This window comes from Triturus cristatus, chromosome 10 (assembly GCF_964204655.1).
Source record: "Triturus cristatus chromosome 10, aTriCri1.1, whole genome shotgun sequence".
In the NCBI taxonomy this organism is placed as follows: domain Eukaryota; kingdom Metazoa; phylum Chordata; class Amphibia; order Caudata; family Salamandridae; genus Triturus; species Triturus cristatus.
Genome location: NC_140593.1, coordinates 280,374,694 through 280,394,110, shown reverse-complemented (window position 1 = coordinate 280,394,110; position 19,417 = coordinate 280,374,694). Strand labels below are relative to the sequence as shown.

The following is a 19,417-nucleotide window of genomic DNA, read 5'->3' as shown; positions in this document are numbered from 1 at the left end:
GGGTAATGTGATTGTATTGCATAGCAAAGTCTAGCCACCTCACTACATAGGACTCCAATTTACTACAGGCAGTAACTGGCAGAAAAATTACTGTAATTTCTCCTAACAGAATGAATACATTTTGTTAAAGTAAAAAATTAAAATCTTACCTCCCCTTGCAGAGGATCATAAAATCTTTGCAATAGTTGAATCGTGGTACTTTTCCCGCAGCCACTGGAACCAACAAGAGCAGTGGTCTTTCCAGGTTCAACAATTAGGTTTAAACCTTTAAGAATCTGAAAATGTAATTTAGATATCAACCCTTAACTGAAATATTACAGCAAAGTGATTAAATGGCTAAAGCCCAGTGGTGGCTCGCAGTGGGAGTGCTGCAGGGTGGTGGGGCGGGGCAGGGGAGGGGCATGGTGGGGGGGGTAGTGGAGTCAGACATACAACATCCGTGAGTGAAGTAAGTAAATAAATAAAGAAAACTATCTACCTTGCACTCGATGCATCGCCGAGTTGGCGAAGCAGCTAGCGCAAGGTAAATAGTTGTATTTATTTATTTACTTACCTTACTCGTGGACGTCATATATACGGCTCCACTAAAAGCCCCAACCCACCGCCCCGCAACACTCCCACTGCGAGCCGCCACTGCTAAAGCCTATCAATAAGGACGAACAGTTGCAAAATTGACATGAACAGATTGCGGTATGGCCGGTTACAGTAAAGAAATAAAGGTATGATAATCAATATAATAACAATTAGACCAATTTTGCAGGTCAGTTTTTGCCATAACAGTGTGCACATATTGCAAAAAAGCATATGTGATGTCTATAATATGGTGTAGGTATTTTTGAAATGGGTATCCTCATTGCATCCACTTCACATTATCCCCACTGCCTCAAATATAGGCCACAATTAGTGCATGACAGCATTTCTGAAGTGATTATTTCATATTTTTAAAAGACATTTTTCAGTTTAAACTATGTTTGTCCATTTCTGGTCGTTTGGAAAAGCAGTCCCATAACTTTGGAAGCCATTCCTGTTTCCAAGAATACCTGAACAGGCAAATACTGCAGATAAACTGATGTATAAAGATCTGCTATTTGTCTATATATTTTCCTCTGCTTCTTCCACAAATTACTGTATTTTTCCACAACACATGACGGTTCAGATTTTTGTAGAATTTTCCCAGTGCAGCACAGCTATGCTGCTTTGTCTGAAAGAGAGAGAGCAGAATAGCATCATATCTACTAAGATGTGGCACTGTTCTGCACTCTCCCTGAGCTGCTGCACTTTTGGCTACAGTGGCCCAACGCGTACTCTTTTCTGCCACAGATTAAGGTTCTTTGCACTTTGGGGAAGTAGGGGTTTTATGCAGGAAGGGGTCCCTTTTCAGTCCTGTCAGGATGTCATAAAGATATTCCTGGCACATGTGTATGGATGTCCTACATTGGAATACTCCACCACTAGTACAGACACAGCCATAGCTGCTGGAGTAAATCCAGCTCACGTAGTGGGAAGTGTAAGTTTCCCAGCAATGGTAGTTTGGGAATGGCATAGAGAAGCGCATTTGTGAGCATTTTGATAAACTCCTCTCCATCCCCCTTTTAAACTAGATACAGTCAGAGAGCCTGGGTAAGTCCCCTTTCAGAATGGAAAGGAGAATTTGGTGGGAGTGCAAGGGAAGGGCTTTCTGCAAGAGTGAAACTTATTCCCTCTATTGGAGCTCTCCAGTATGGAAAACTACACACATGTGTATTAGAAACTGTGGGAAATGGCCTTTTCTGCAGGGTCACCCCAACAGGTTTTGCTCTCCTCCTCCCCTTTTTGTTGAATTCATTTTTGTTGGCTTTAGGACTATGGGCACTTTACCACTGCTAAAGTGCATATACTCTGTAGTCGAAACATGGTAACATTAGCTTATCCTCAATTGGCATATTTAATTTACTTGCACGTCCCTAGTAAAGTGCCCAGGGCCTGTAAATTAAACGCTACTAGTGGGCCTGCAGCACTGATTGAGCTACCCACTCAGTAGTCCTTTAAACATGGCTCAGGTCTGCGGGTGCAGAGCCTGTGTGCGCAGTTTTTAACTGTCATTTTGACCTGCTAGGTTAAACTACTTGCCAGGCCCAAACCATCCTTTTTATTATATGTAAGTAACCCCTAAGATAGGCCCTACGCAGCCCCAAGTGCGGGGAACAGTGTATTTAAAAGGTAGAACATGTCCTTTTGACCTTTGCATGTCCAGTTAGTGAATAACTGCTAAATAATTGTTTTCAATACTACAAGGCCAGTCTTTCTCATAATATAACATGGGGAATGCCTTAAAACTAATTTTCAGTGAAATTTACCTTTTGGAGAAGAAAGAAAATTGGAGTTTGGTATCTCTGGGCTCACAATTTAAAAACGCATCTTTTCGTAAAGATGTTTTTCAAATTGTAGGTCCAAAAATGCCATATTTAGATAGTTGACATTTTCTTACTTTAACGATTCCATGCATCTGACTGTCTCGGAATACACGCCCGGGTGACGGTGACAGCTGGCTTTGTGCATTCCCTCTAGATAGTCCCACAAAGGGAGCTGTGGTGTGATAATTGCATCCTGATAGACCACCCATCACCAGGCTGATGAACTTTCCTGATGTAGATTGGGAAGGAGGAGCTGACACTTGCACCTGAATAGGGTTGTGCCTGTCCCCACACAGAGAGCTGCATACTCCCCCTTGTAGTCTGCCTGGAGCAAGGGCAGGAAAGGCATGGACCTTGTGATGTTCAAAGGCCTCTTTGATGTCTCCCTCACTTCAAAGGCTCATTTCGGTAGAAGTACTGGACCCCTGACACCATCAATTGAGAACTCAACTGGAACCAAGGACATTCAACCTGGAAGAACAGCTGCTGTTCTTCAGGCGGGACTGCCACTTTGCTACTTGCTCTGCTGTTTTTTGGCCTGCTGCGAAGTGATTGCTCTGCTGTAGGAGGGACTGCCACTTTGCAACTTGGCCTGCTTCCTTCTGCTTCTTGCCTGGGAGTGAGAGAGACTGGAACTGCTCTCTACATCCTTAAACCCAAGATTCTCCAAGGGCTAGCTGGCTTGCCTCCTGTTTTCTTAAGTCTCAGAAATGCAAAGGACTTATTGCAACTCTGCTGGTACTGCTGGACTCTGCCATCTGTGCATCCTACCCATTCCTGAGATGCCCCCTCAAGTCCTGGGCCCCAGAAGGGGGTTCTGCAGCTGTTTTCCTGCAAACACTGGTGCATCAACCCAACTGCGTGTAAAAAATAAACACAGTGCTCTTCGAAGCTGCTGATGATGTGTGTGTGAAGCTCGACTACGATGCAGCGATAATCTTGCGCAGCTTAAAGATGGCACAGCGCTGATCCTGTGACACAGTCTGCGCAGATTTACGCTGACTCAGTGGCCCGACTGCGTGACTCAGACCCGATGCATTGTATTCTCAACGTTGACACTTTGCTCCATGCAAGGTTCTTTTTCAGCATATCCTGTGTGGGTTCTATAGCTGGCCTGCCCTCCATCGCGGTTTGTATGAACTTTGGATTTGGACTTGTCTCATGCAACCTCAAGAAACATTTTTGCCCGACAGTGACTTCTAAGAACTGTTTTCACATTTAATATTTAAAAATTAATATCTCAACTTCTACTCATTGGATTTTTCTCACTGCGGTCTTGTTTCTTGTTATCTCAGATAAATATGCTCTAAACTAAATTTCTCTAAACTGGTGTGGTATCTTTTCTGGTGTTTTCACTGTGTTGCTGTCATTAGTGTGTTGCACAAATACTTTACACATTACCTTTTAAGTTAAGTTTGACTACTCTATGACAAGCGACCAGAATGTGAGCACAGGTTAATTTAGGGTGTATATCTGACTGACCCTGACTGGAGAGGTGGTCCCTGCTTGGACAGGGTACATACCTCTGCCACTAAAGACCCCATTTCTAACAGGAACCTTCAGAAAAGGTCATGTGAAAACAGAAAGGTATGTTCAGGCAGGGGTGTAAATCTCCATGTGTACTATAACAGTTTTTTTCATGATTATGGCCCTTAGTCTTTTCATGGTATACTGATCTGCGTAATATATTTTAAATAGACAATGTCTGATGTAGCAGTCAGTGCAAAACCAATTGAAAGCTTCTGTCATAATTTAACGATCATCCACTTAATCATAAAAGGTACACAGATATAGCGGTGTAATACCCTTACTTGAACATCAGATCTTGTTGGGTATGAGAAGAGGATGTTTTTAAACTCAATCCTTCCTGTTAATCTGTCTGGTTTGTGTCCATCTGCAGAGCTGCTATCAACAAGACTTTTCTAATTTAAAAAAAAAGGAAAAATGGAAAACAATTTCAATTAGTAGTACATAGACAATTGTTGCTTGCTCTCTGAAAAACAGATTGGCATTTGAGAGCAAAGAGATTGACAAGTGGGGGCAAGGGTTATATAGTATATTGATTGGTCTGAGCAATACACGTTTAATTCCATTGCCAACTACATTATTTAGCTGTTCAAGTATTCCCTGGAATCAAACAAGTAATTCCAAATAAAACTACAGTTTAAGGTACCTCTATGCACTGAAAAGTAGTTTTCTTTGTTTGTGATATTAATTTGTCGGCATATTATGCACTGGGAGCACACTGATAAGAATGACCACTGAATAATACCAAACACCTTATTCCACTATGTTGTGCTCAAGCTGCCCCATACCTTGATTAATTTGGGTCATTAATAGTGAGAGAGCATTTTGTGAATCATTCAATCAGCATTTGTAAAGCACAGCACTCTACACCTGGGGGTGCAGGATCTCCATCAAAAAGCCAGGTCTTGAGGAAATGGTGGGAAGAGGGAAGAAATTAGCAAAAAAAAAAGGCAAAACAGAGGGAGGAAAGTGAATGTACAGAAAAAGGCAAAACAGAGGGCAGGCAAATGAGCAGAAAAGGCAAAACAGAGGACAGAAAAATGAGTATGAAAGGCAAAACAGAGGGCAGAAAATGAGCAGGAAAAACAGAGAAGAAGAGGGCAAAACAGAGGGCAGAAAACAAGCAAAAATGGCCAAAAAGAGGGCAGAAGAAAGAGAAGAGAAAGGCAAAACAGGGAGAAGAAAAACAAGCAGACAAGGCAAATCAGAGGGCAGAAAAATGAGTGGAGAAGGCAAAACAGCAAGCAGAAAATGAGCAGAAAAGGCAAAACCAAGCAAGAGATGAGCAGAGGAGGCACAAACAGAAGGCAGCAGGTAGACAGGTAGCAGAGAGTAGCGGACTTCGGGCAAGCTGGACAGGAGAACTGTTGCAGGGGGAGTTGGCATGAGGACCTGCTCAATGGGGTAGCCATGCGGCCTCCACTAAGAGATTCTGGTGAGAGTGCCGGGCGTTGGGTGTCAGGAGGAGGAAAACGGCGGGAAGAGGTTTGACATTAGCTGAAAAAGGCAAAACAAGGGAAGAAAAGGAAAAAACAGAGGGCAGAAAAACGAACAGAAAAAGGCAAAATGTGGGAAGAAAAACAAGCAAAAACAGTCACCTTTGGTTTCCAAATTACTAATTGGTTTATTTATCGGTAAGGTTGTGCAGAGAAAGAAGCATTTAATTTAATACAACTGAAAAATATTAAGAAATGTATTTAATTTATCAAAATAACTAGTTTGTTCCATTAACCTCAAAGTGACTGGTGGAGTTTAGGAGCTGAGCTTTGGTTCTGTGGCACATTTAGTTTTGTTTGTATTTTATGACATGTCAACTTTATCATATATTGTGCATGCATAACAAATATATCATAATCAAAGTATAATGAAAATAGATATTACACATGTGGTAAATTGGACAGTTGGGCAACTATCCATAGTTCAGAAAACAGGGGTAATTAGGTTGCTTTGGCATTTGTGGCTTAAGGGTGTGGGTTGGCAGCCACCAGTTCATTAAAGTAAAACTAGAACTTTACATAGTTGTTAATGTTGCATATTTTTGGAATATTGGGCCAGTGTTCCATAATATGGAGAACTGAGTTGAAGATACATTGTGAGTCTATTTCATAGAAGTAGGTTAATTCCAGTAAAATGTAGGAACCTAAATTGTTGCAAGTTGTACACTAATCGTCATATTGGTTGTGAGTACATCCTATTAACACCTTATTATAACCAGGAGAAATATGATGAACATCTTTAGTGCCCATGCACAGAACCATGAGTAGGTCATGTTCGCGCATTTGACAAAATTGTTTAGTAAAATAAGTGCCTGTGCCCAAAATTGACTGTTGGTGAGCCCAATTTGAAACCACCGGCAAAGGGGAGCATCTCATGAAGAGCTGTGCTGGGTGAGCACAGAGCCTAGTATATTTTAGGTTGAGCCTCGGTAGCGTGCATGCGCTGTCTGGATGACCCGTTGTAATCAATATACAGTGCAATCCCACCTGCTGGTTGCCTTAGGTGCATTCCTGTGTTGCTCTTCTTCCCTGGTTTTTTAGTGGTTGGTGCTCCGATACGTCACTTCTGTTTTCTGGCAAGGAGCACCGGCCAACTACAGTTTACTTACACTGTAGGCCTTTATGTGCTTGGTTTAAGGACTATTTCTTTAATTATGTGTTCATGTTTTTTTAATCACTTTCATTTTTTGTTTTCACTTTTACATGGACGGGCGTGCCCTTTATTTGAGAAAGGCATCAGCTTTAATTTCTTGTGTTCACTTTTACATGGACGGGAGTCGCACTTTATTTGAGCATAGTGCCAGCTTTCATGTTTTTTTTATTGCCATGATGGCCGCTTCACAGCAAACAAAGGCATATGAGGGAATGGGCTATTCACTTGCAACAGGACTACTTGGATGAGTGTGAGCCCACCCGAGAGTCCTAGCTCTCCGCACGGCGTTGCCTCGCACGTCGGCAACTACCTACTGATAAAGCCAGTGAAGGGGGACCAAACTCCACAGCAAACAACAGATGCTCTGAAAGGTGAGTGTGCATTGCCCCATTGTTAGCGACCACTAAACATCCGTGGGGTCATGCTGGCCATCACCGTGGCCAGCCATCCAATTAACCCAGGGTGTGCAGAGTGCACTCACATTTGCAGGTCGGGTGCACGTTTAGTTCCTAATAGCCCCCCGCTCTTGTCATCCAGTCCCTAGGCATGAGCAGTGGTACTCACGATTACCATATTTTTGTGTGAATTCTGCTACATAACCACATAGTGGCGTATGTTCTTTTTTTCGCCTCAAGAATCCCTTTACCCGCACCACCACTAGTTTTGAAGGCGTTCACTTCTCACAGCCACCAGAGAAATAAATGTAGCTCTTCCCTAGCTATGATGGGATGGAGGAAGAGAAATATATTTGTCAGTGTTCTTAAACTGTCAGGGCATTCTTGCATGAGAACACACCTGTTCATTCATGCAAGAAGATTTTTACGAGTGCACCACACATATTTGTGTTTTTAAAAATATGTTTAAAGTTCCAAAATAAATCTTTTTCGGCATGCCAACTAAGCTTAATTATTAAAAAGATTTGTGAATCTCTACTACTGAGTCACTCCCAAAACCATGTTTTAAACCACTCACCATTTTAGGTATCCCGTTCCTACACTGTCAACTGCCTTTTTCTTCAGCAAAATAAACTTTAGTATTGAAGAGGTTGAGTTACTGGACATTGTCATTTCTGTGTCCAGTGCAGTGCTTCAGGTTAGCTTATTTAGGAAGTCCAGTGCAAAAAACACTATCTTACAGTACCAGAGTTTTCACCCTTGCAGTCAAAAAGACACTATCCCATTCGGGGAGTTCCTGCGTATTCGCAGGAACTGTACTACCATCCAAGATTATCACAAGCATGGGGACCTGCTCAAAAAAATACTTCTTGAGCGGGGATATCCCCGCCGTTTGGTGAGGACTGCTTTTAAATGTGCCAAGTATTATAATCATGAGGCGCTGTTAGAGGGCACAAGACGTAAGCCTGATGACAAAGTGTTGCGGGGATTCTGCTCATGCATAACTATGCGCAGGAAACCAGGACCTCAGTGAATTTTGGTGTACCAAAAACTCACCTCAGTACCCAGAACCCCTATCCGACTAGCATCAGTGTCTCATTCGTTCTCTGAACTACAGCGAAGCTACCAATAATTAGACAACTCAGAACAAGCAACTTAGGATACTCTCAGGAATGGTAGGAATCAAGAACACTCTTTCGTCTTTATTCTCATATCAGTCCACAACATGAGTAATCAGAGACACGGAAAAGTTTAAAATGTTTATTTTTAACTACGTTCACTAAGATGCAGTATTTTGGTTAACATAAGCAGGCATTTGATTAGAAATAAAACAATCAGCATTGTTAAAATACCATAAAACACAAAGGGAGAAATCATGTTATAATGATAGTGGAAACAGGTCTTATAGCGCCTTGTGTACCACCCTCCCCTGGCTTGAAGCTAGTTTTATAATAATAGAAGGTCTCTAGGTTTGAATGGGGAACCCCATACCTCCAAGATCAGCATAGGTGATTTACATCATAAGATCAGCAACGCTCTCTGTGTCTGGAAAGGTTTTCTCCAAGTGTCAATATCATGCATGCAATGCAATATTAAAGGCACCAGAGTTTCAGATATTTGCAGCTGTGTGCTTGTTGTGTCTAGAACGTGGGCCGATCAATCTGAATTCAACAGCATACATTGTTATTTGACCTTGAGGGCTTTTTCACACAGTGTGCAGACTAAGGTCGCGGTGTAAGTCTAGGGATGTGAAAAACAGACCGTTCTCATGTGAAGAAAAAGCAAGCAAGCAGTTGTACTTATAATAACAGTTACCTGTGGTGTTGTGTGCAAAAGCAGCAAAGTGGCAAGATGGCGTTTAACTTCTAAAACGCTTATACTTACATAGCAATGTGTGCAGGCAAAACCCTGTCTTCACTACACAAGTTAAGTGCGTGATAAATCATTCAAAATTCAACTATAAAATCAAGATTATTTTGAACAAAAATTGGAAGATTTTAAACGTACATGACAATGAAACAGACCTGAAACCTCCTATAGTTGCCTATAGGAGGAATCGCAACCTCAAAGATATGCTTGTGCATACTGGGGATAGAGTGAAATTGAACAGAAGACCATTACTGGATTACCACCACCCATTTTGGGTAATCACAGGTGTGGCTCTTGTCACGCTTGTGATGCGGCCCTTGTGACAGACTCTTTTGAGTACAAGGGCAAAAGCTTAAAACTTTGTGACTTTACAAACTGTAGGAGCCAAAACATTTTTTATGTGGTTTTACGTCCGTGCAGACTTGCGTATGTAGGCGAGTCAGGCCACGAATTCCTGGTCAGATATAGTGAACACAAATCTGCTATCCGTACCTGGAGATTGGCAGCCCCACTAACACAACATTGTTTGGACAACAATCACTCGGAGGTCCAACTCAGGTGGTGTGTTTTGAAAAAAGTTAAAACACCAGCAGGTTTGCCTATGGAAGTAGTTGGCAAAAGAAGAGAAACATTTTGGATTTTTACTTTGAACAGTGTGAAGAATGGTCCTAATGAGGAACTCATTTGGAATATTACACAGAAATGATATTTGATAGGTTATCCTCTTTATGAAGGTGGGCCTACACTGTTTGTAGATAGTGTGCATATTACTGTAGAATTGAAGTTGATTCCCTCAAGGTTGATAATTCTGTGATTGTATATATCTCACAGATTAATTATGAAATAGATGTTTGAGGCTTCTTGTTTATATTCTCTTGAACACTTTGTTTAGGTGCACAGTGTTGTTGTGGACACATGCGTATTCTTTCAACACCAATGCTATATAGAACTCCAAAGAAGTGCCTAGTCTTTAGAAAAACTATGCCTTGGTGTGGATTATTCAGTTAAACAATGATATCCTATGATGGCACTTCTCTCTTGTGATGGCATTTCTCTTTCATGAAGGATGATATTCCCTTCTTTACATTTACGTCTGGCATTTCTCCTTTTTGAAGGATGATATTCCTTCCGTTGCATCTATTATTCTGTAGTAAGTTAGCGTTTTGCAAAGAATAAGATCTTACAATGGAAAAATCTTAGGTCCTTAAAGATGGCGTCGACCTTTCTTTTGTATTATGTTGTAGTAGGCTTGTGTCCGAAAAATATGTAGACCATAGTGTACACGGAGCCTAGTATTTGGTTATGACTTTTAAGTGTGTATTTGTTTTGATAGGCGTTTTTACGCTTATGTTATATGTAAATATTATTACCACAAACAAATTTTTTCATGGGGTTAGATCGTAGTTATTTATACTGGGGCAGTTTTGAAATGGGTATTGAAACTCCAACGGAATATGAATGGCTTTAGTTTGTTAGAAGCCTTAACAACTTGAGAATAAACCATCTTTGTGATAGTTGGTCTGTATTTGAATAGGATGCCTTCCAACATGGCCCCCAACATGTTACGTAAAATACACCGTATTGACGAAGAAAGATAGGATCTTGTGATTCTTACGTACGACGTTCCAATTAACGTTAATAGAAGGACCAATAAAAAGCTTGGAGCTAGGGGGTTCAAATGCAGTTTGCATGCCCCCATAACTCTGTGCCATACAGTGCTGCCCCTAGGCCCTTTGCCTGATACACTTGAGTGACTAGGATCAATGGTCTGAAGCTTGACTTTTTTAGCTTTGTACATAAGTCCGATCCCACATTTTGTAGTGAGAATTGACTTTTTTCTATTTGGGGTGCCCACGATAGTGTGTTAACAAATCTCACTCCCAAACAATGATTGATAAACTTCCTCCAGCACAGTTGAGCCCAGTTTTTTATTTTGATTAAAAGACGTAACGATTAAAACCCATTTTGTTTTTAAATGATTAATTTCCAGCCCCTGTTCTTCACAATCCCTCCCACATTGATCCACTAAATTTTGGAGCTCCATCGGTGACCTCAAAATAAGCAGGGTGTCATCTGCAAAAAGTAGTGCAGGCACCTCACATCCTGCAAGCTTGAGGGAATCCCCCCTACAGCCCCTTATCTGATTAATCAGGCCATTTATATAAAGTGTGAATAATGTTGCTGCCAAAACGCATCCCTGCCTTACTCCGCGGCTCACTCCTATCCGGTTAGTTAATCCTCTGTTGTTGCCCCATCTTATTTGGGCATAATTTTTGTGTGTGAAGTCTGATAAGGATCTGCAAAAGGTTTGGTGGTAACCCAAGGTTACCAAAAGCTGTCCAAAGTTTTCCCCGTGGTACCAAATCAAACCTTGGATCTACAAACACCACCTATAGAGAGCCTTTACCTATTTTTACATATTTCCACAGGATCAAGAGGGAGCAAAGCAACTGATCAACGGCGCTTGTCTTCTCTCGAAACCCTGCCTGCAGGGGTGATAATAAATCCCCCTCGCTAATCCATTGATTCACTCTCTTCAGCAATTGCTGACAGAATATTTTCTGTGCTATGTCGATAAGACTTATTGGCCTGTAGTTTGTCGGGTCGCTTTTATCTCTCTTCTTGTGGATGGACACGACTTCCGGTATCTCTGCTCCACCCAATATGGCATTAAAAGTGTAATTTAAGATCACACTCCATATTTGGGGTTCAGAGAGATAAAGGTCGCCCGGTATTAGATCTAGGCCATGGGCTTTCCCCCACTTCATGGTCATGATTGCCTCGTGGGTTTCCTCTACTGAAAATAAAAGACAGACAATGTTAGCTTCCTGGCAAGAAAATTCCCTGGGTGCTGCCTCACTTTCCTCTGGTCCTGTATATAATCCAGAAAAGTGATCCTCCAAACCTGTTGGAGGATGTGAAAACTGTCTTCCACAACTAAACTTTTGGTCCCTTTTGCAATTAGGTGCTAGAAGTCTGAATGATTTCTAGTCTGAGCCACAACAAGTATGTCTTCCCACTACCCTTGATGCCAATTCCTATGTGCCTCGTGTTGGGCTTTTTTGTAGGTTCTTCTATGATTAATAATGGATTCTCTTTGGCCAGACTTTATTGCACCCATCAAAGACTGGCGTGCTAATTTACAATCACCATTAAACCACACTTTTGATTTAGACCTTGTGGTTATGTTCCTACTAGAGGTTTTGTAAAAGACTGTATTGATGTTGCTTAATAAAATGCTGAAAGCGTCTACAATCGTTTGCAAATCCATGTTATTAGGCCCTAAGGACACCAGAAAATTGGCAACAATGGTATAGATTTTTGACAGGGACTCTGCATTGTTCCTTATTTGTGGCAATTTAATCATTCTTTTGTTGTTGCTAGTAATGATGTGATTCTGGGGATTTAGTTCCACAGATGGACAGTGGGAACCAAATACCTCTTTTAATTCTAGAGAGAGAGCATTATGGTCACTATCATTCCTCTCTAGGACCCGCATATCAACAAGGCTTGGCCATAGTTGTATGTCCATCAGGAAATTATCTATTCTTGTTTTGGAATATACCCGCTTGTAGGTATGGTGAAGACCGAGATCTGAGATCGAGCGGCAATTCACAGCTCGTAACCCATATTTATAGGTAAGGGAAGCCACTTGAAGAGCCACTTTAACATTCTTTGCTAACTTCTTAAGGCCCAGGGATGGAATGCCCAGTTCCATGTCTTCTTCATCGGTGATGCTTTTAGTAACTTCTAAGGGCTCGAATGTTACATTAAAATCCACTGTCCAGGACTGGGGATTGGTGCTATATGGTTGTATGTTTGAATGATTGGTATGAGTGAGAGGATATTTGGTGTTGCAATTTAGGTAGGTTGTTTTTTTGTGTTTAAGTAGGGGCTTAGTGTTGAATTAGTCAATATGTATTAAAGGAAGTTTTTCTTTGTAAAAACATGATTAAATGATTCATATGAATTTGTAATTTTATTGGCATAAAATAATAGTTTGTTTATTGGTTTAAAAAAAGAATAAAAAATAAATGATGATAGTATTGATACAAAAAAAGATGAATACAAATATAAATAATTTTTATAACTGTGATCTTGATTGTTATTCATTTGGCATTGTAACCCTGTTCCAGATTTAGTTCATAATATTGAAGAAATGCAGGTCATAGGGAGTCTTTCTTATTATTGACAGACCTCAGTCTTACCCTTGGTAGCCTGGCACAAACAATGTAAAAAAAAATCCATATGTCAAGATTCTCATCACTTATCATGTAGATGACCTCAAGGCTCTGCATTTAGGGGCATATGTAGCTTTCATGCAGCGCAGTGTAGCTAGCCCTCTAGCTGCGCTGCGTGACATGGAAAGGGCAGGAATGCTCCGTATATAAAATAATGTGACACATTCCTGTCTTTTTCTTGTGCTGGCGCTCTTTTGGCTGCCTAGCGCTAATGCAGACACCCATGTACATGATGCAAGGGTGCATGTGTTGTAAGCAGGATTGTTTCCATTTACAATACCAATAGGTCAAAGTCTCTAAAATGCAAGATCTATTGCATTGCAAATGCTTGTTTGTGTTTGAGATTTCTAAAGTTTATACATATAACTGGGAATTTCTCTGGGGTAATGCATGGAATGTTGACAGCACAAGTCGGAAACAATGAGCAGAGGTTGTCTATCTCTGTTTTCAACTTGTTCTGCTTAACGTACATGCATTTACTGGGAGAAATTCCCAGTTATATAAATCAACTTTAGACACATCAAAAGCAGAAAAACAGGAGCTTGGCTCCGCACACAGCCAGCGCATCTCTTTATGATACGGCTCCAGTTGTTTTGCGTTTGAAAGCTGCGCTGTCTACATTCCATGTTGTAGTAGCAGATTGTCTGAGTTGCAGAAAGGGCAGCTTCGGCAGAATTGCTGAAGCCGTCTATAATAGCCTCTGGATTAAAAAAATGAACATAATATATTTTGTTTCATATATCAATTGAATATTATTGCTGCACTATCTAGTTAAAATCCTGCATGATAAAAGAAGAAGCCTGTCAATTTCTTAATTTAGGGAGCTCTCTCTGCTACATTATTTTTTACCAGTGATGAACATAAGTGGCTGAGAAAACAGTAGGTGGGACTTGTAGGATTTTGTATAATATAAAATCCAAAATGCCTTTATTTTGCTGCTTACTCTCAGCCCAGATAATGAAAATCAATCACAAAGCATGTCTCAATTTAGTTATGATTTTGAATGAAAGTGAAATAAAGAAAACCAGATTCATTTTCAACTGTGACAACAACAAGCGGTGAAAGGAGTCCTTGAATTAATATTAGTCACTGTCAATCACTCAGCTACATTAGGCTGGGTCCAAACTGAGGTGGCATGGTGTGCAAAATAAGAATGGACAAGGGCGCGGCCTCCAGTGGTTACCAGTGGATGAAATTAAATCCGGAATTCCATCCATCACTTTTTGTATACTTAACCCCTTCCCTGCGGGGGGTAATTCCCCCGCGGTGCGGGAGGATGGGGGGCCGCGGCGCCGCTTTGCTCGTGACGAGCTCAGCTCATCATGACTCACAGTGGAGCTGTGCTCATGACGAGCTGAGCTCGTCACGACCCCGCCCACTGATTAATTCTCCCGCACAGGCGGGGAATCAATCACCCGTGGGCGGACCGCGACCGTTATGACGAGCTCAGCTCGTCATGTGCACAGCTCCACTGTGACTCATGATGAGCTGAGCTCCTCATGAGCACTCAAGCAGTTAAGTATGTTGACCTAAGTGGGACACGTATGCCACACGTGGGTGCTGCACGCACTGTGTCATTGGAACCAAGCTATACCCAGCTGAAGAGACCATAAAAAGGGCAAAGTATGCCCTGGGTTGCTTGTGTTCCTATTCAGGGAGGACCTGGCTTAGCAGTTCAGGCTCGACTGTTCTCATTGTAACAGGATCAAGACAGATTTGCATACAGATGGGTCCACACTGGTGTGGCATGGTGTGCAAAATTAGGATAGACTGGGATGGGGCCTCAAGTGATTACGAGTGGCCGCATACCATTAAAGAATACCATCCATCACTTTTTTGTATATTTTAGTACATTCATTATGAGAGAACAGTGTCACAAACTCTAGAATACATTTTAACATGAGAAAATGGGCACAGGAGAATGCAATATTATACAGGTAACAGGTTTATGTCTAACATTCTGTCAACAAAACTAACTAACCAAATTGTGGAAAGAGTTCTTATAATTAAACCACGACAAGGCAAATGGATCTTTGTAGAAGGCAAGAAGAGAACTATTGTCATCTAAACTTGCCACTGTTTGGGATTCCTAAACAGCTTTCATTAAAGGGGCCACTACTGTTCGCTAATGTACACCTTAATACTCTAATGTTAAACCTTGGCTCCTTGAGTCTTTCTGGTTGAAATATGTTTCATTATTTTTCAATATCATCTAATCATCTGTTATAGGCTGCTATGATGATTGTCTTGATAAATTTAGGGTAGGATTATATTTTGCATAAACTCGATTATTTGATCAATCTTGGATGCCTCCTTTAGCCACAATGTGGTTATTTAGTTGACCTTAACCACTAGGATATGGCCCAGCTTAATAACTTAGATGTGGTTGATGTGCCTGGTGGAGATGTTTGTGTATGGCCAGGTGCAGCCAATATTGCGCGATAACAAAATATAATTTACTTCAGAGGAGTGCAGTAACACCTTTCCAGCCTGACCCAGACTTCAGATTTCCGACTTCAGGAAACCAAATGTGCTCTTCATGAGGTCTCCAGTCAGAGTTTGTGCTCTGCGGTTGGACATTTGAAGGGCGTGAGAGGCTGGGGAGAGGGCCATACAAAATATCACCTGGAAAAGATATTATAGCTACATGGATTACTGTTGCTTTCCATATACTAGTTTCACATTTCACTCATGCAAATCTCCATCAGACGTCATGTAAGGTAGACTGTTGTGAAGAGCACCATTCAATGATGTCATACTCATCATGATGCAATGCAGTTTTTCATGTACTCATCTAGCAGCCACATGTCACCATAATAGCTGGTGCCAGCGGTGATTGATGGAAGATGAGGCTGGAATGTGTTGCACCACAAATATCATGCACATGAATGAAGTGGCCCCGAACATCACAGACAGCTCCTATATTGATTAGATACACTAGTGTCGATTCCAAAATGATGTGCCCACATATGTTCAGTTGATGGCTCCTGAAACACGGGTAAACAGGCAATGGCACTGAAATGCATGCATTGTCTGTCCAGCAGTGACTGTGGCCAGGGGTGTAGCTCGGTCAGTAAGATGGGTAGGGGGGGCGAGGGTGGAGCTTCAGGATTTCCAAAAATCACGCAGGCATATAATGTGAAAATACATTCAGTGACAAGCAGGGTGCATGAGAGGAGCTTAAGGGGCAGTGGAAAGGGAAAGGAATGCAGTGGGTAGGGGTACTAAGGGAGGGAACAAAACAATATTTTGTAAACTAACCAACATTTTTAAAGACTTTAAAATTGAGAGGGAGATAGTGTGTGCGTTTTTGTTTCTATGTATGTCAAAAGTGCAGGTGAAATCCGACAGGCACATTGCCATACCAGATTGAAAGCACCTGTGCCCAAGTATTTACCAGAAAGTCTATTTATTAGGGGATGTAGCACCCCAAACACCCCCCCTCAAAGCTACGCCCCTGACTGTGGCATAGTGAAGTACTGCTCCACTCCACTGGTGATGGATCTCAATGCCTGGTGCAAGAACCAGGATTAACTTGCTTGTGAAATGCCACCAGGAACCCTGCTGGTCCTCTTCAATTATTCAGTAGCAAGGAAGGGGTGTGTAGAGTGCAACTTGACTTGGACAGGCATGTCAAGAAAGTGAGTTGTTGATCGGAGTTCCGGCCTCCTTTCTGCAACCGCCTCAACTATCTCCCCCTAAGAATTACCACAGAGAGAATCTCTCAACTTTTAAATGCTCTTGCTCCTCCTCAAAATGAGGGGACAGCACACCAAAGTCCACCACTGACACTTTTGAAAACCTGATATGCCTGTGCCTAGATTTCCTATGGAGTTGACTTGTGATGGAGCAGGGATTTCCGTAAAATGGAAACCTGTTTGGATTGAAACCCCTGGTAACATTTTCGAATTTTTCTAACAGTGTGCAGTGAAAAACACAAGGTTTTAAACTGACATGAGGGAAAATAATACTGCGCACAACGCGTACTGAAGCACTGAACTAGGCCGCAAAATACTTGACTAATGAAAATATAGAGACTAATGCTGCTTTTGTGCACGTCATTGACGTTTGCTAGGAAAAGTAATATTATGGGTTGTGCATGGATAGATGCAGCATTGGGAGGGTGCGTAATAAAAAGCATTGCAAAATGAGTATTAATGTTTGTTTTATTCTCTGTAGAAGCATGGATTAAGGAAAATGATGTTTACTAAATAAGCTGTAAAAGCAAAAAGAACGTGGAGGGAAGGCAAAGGCAAGCAACCTTCGAATTTACGCGTGCCTGCCAAAAGTTAAACGTGGAGATGAAAATAATCAGCAAATGAGGAACGTTTCATCTGGAAGCGCACGAGTGGCACAAGAAGTAACAGATTTCAAAACATTAGCAGAGAGAAGGAAGTTGAAGCTTGATATTTGTATACTTGTATTTCCTGGGAAGATGTTGTCATGAAATTGAAAAAAACAAAACAATAGAACATTGAGTGAGATGGACATGTTGAGTATGGTGTGACAATACACCCCCTTCCTTAATCAATCAAATGTAGAATAGCTACTCATTTTGAAACAAGTGTGAGTTGGACATTTGGGTTTTTAGGGTATAATTGAGGTGCCTGATGGGAGGGGTGGCACGAAAGGCGTTTAGGCAGATCCTTAGGAGATCGTCGCTGTCATCAGTTTTGCTGTAGAGACCTTTCTGTTCCTGTACCTGATTCCTGACTTAGTCTTTGTCCTTTCAAATCTTCTTGAGGGGCCTTGCTGCTCTTGTGGCCAGGGAGTAGATTTTCTGTTCTTACTAGGTTAGTATAGAAAGAAACCTGTATTTGCATAATCATTTGCAAATGTATTTTGTCTCTGAACCTTTTCTCTCTACGCGTTTCCACTCCTTAAATGCACTGTCAATACGATGCGAATTTGTAATTTTCTTTGCTAATATTTTACTCTGTGATAAATCATAATTTGTACTGTGTATTAGTACTTGATGAGCGTTCATTTCACATTATTTAGATAAACATTATAAATGTATACATTGAGTCCGTTTTTATTTAGAGAGAGTTTAATAGATTATTGCCTATAACTAACCAACTATAAAAGATGTCATCGCCACATTATATTTTTTTATAAGAAATGCAGGTTCTGTTGGAGATTGGTAAGTTAGATACAAACTTTGCATTCCACTGAACCCAGAGTGAAGAGACGTGTTGGGTAATGTAATTGGGCCTTGTTTATTACAAATTTATTGATCCCTGATTGCTGAATCAGATTTGGTAGCAGAGGATGGTTACTATTGATTAGTTTGGCAATAATTATTGACTATTTATTTTATGGTTAATAATATGAAGAGTTGGTGTTTTGTTTTATGTTGTCTGGAAATACGGGTACTAGGTTGTCTGGAAATACGGATACTGAGTTGCCTAAGACCCCGGGATGTTATTTTAACCTTAGTTGCAGAGGAATAGTGTGGAGAAGTATCACACTGCAGAAGTACTTTGTCTGTTGTTGTAATATCAAACAATGAGATGCTGTTGATGTTATTTAGGGATTTATTCTGATGAGAAAAGACTGTGTGAAATAGTGAAAGTCTGCTTCCAAAGTTTTGGCTTTACATCCCCAAAAGAGTACCAAGACTTTTTTAACTCGAAAATTCTCTTCCGAAACTTTGGCTAGTATCCCCAAAAGAGTACCAAGACCTCTTTCCACTTGATTGGGAGTAGAGTAGCACTGGTCGTTATTTTACTGGAAGTAAAAGGAAACTCCTTGAGTAATTGAACTATCTCTTTATTTAATGGAGCAAGACACAGTAGCAGTAGTTTCTAACAAGAAGTTAGTTAAGAAAATATTGTAGTACCTTGCCGTGTTATTTTGTAAAAGGAGGGTCAGTAGCAGGAGTTATACCGACATCACAAAAAGCTGCGTTGGCATTGGTTGAGTTAGTGGGCACGTAGTGAGCCATGATTGGTTGGTTTGTGTGAGTTGCGCTGGTATTGGCTGAGATTCAGCAAATAGAGTGAGCGGAATTATGGAAGATTTCTTTGTTTGGTTCTGGTTTATTTAGCGAGAACAGGAGAGTTAAAAAATGAAGATGGTAAAAAGAATACAATATTTCTTTAAAAATGATAAGCCAATAGTTACCAGAGAGGGACTTCCTGTACCTCCTCCAAGATTGCCTGCTTCTTTTATGATGTTAGAGCGTGGATATCATACATGTACATGGTTAGATATCTGGATGGGTTACACAGAAGATGATGGAGTTTTAGCTTTTCCGATGCATGGTATTGGAGAATTTCGGGAGACAAATGAATTCATTAAAACCAAATCCAAGACCTGTGCCGTATGAGGCGCTTGAAGA

At 41.1% G+C, this 19,417-nt stretch overlaps 1 protein-coding gene across 1 annotated transcript in view; it reads right to left on the bottom strand.

Moving 5' to 3' along the window:
- LOC146789325 (ATP-dependent translocase ABCB1-like) overlaps positions 1–19,417 on the bottom strand; it is a 1,722,143-nt gene that overhangs the window by 845,310 nt on the left and 857,416 nt on the right. The window contains exons 12-13 of the mRNA XM_085631119.1: positions 4,205–4,315; positions 150–275 (exon numbers count right to left, since the gene is read on the bottom strand). Coding sequence (XP_085487245.1) covers positions 150–275; positions 4,205–4,315 — 237 coding nt within the window. The remainder of the gene's footprint in view (positions 1–149; positions 276–4,204; positions 4,316–19,417) is intronic.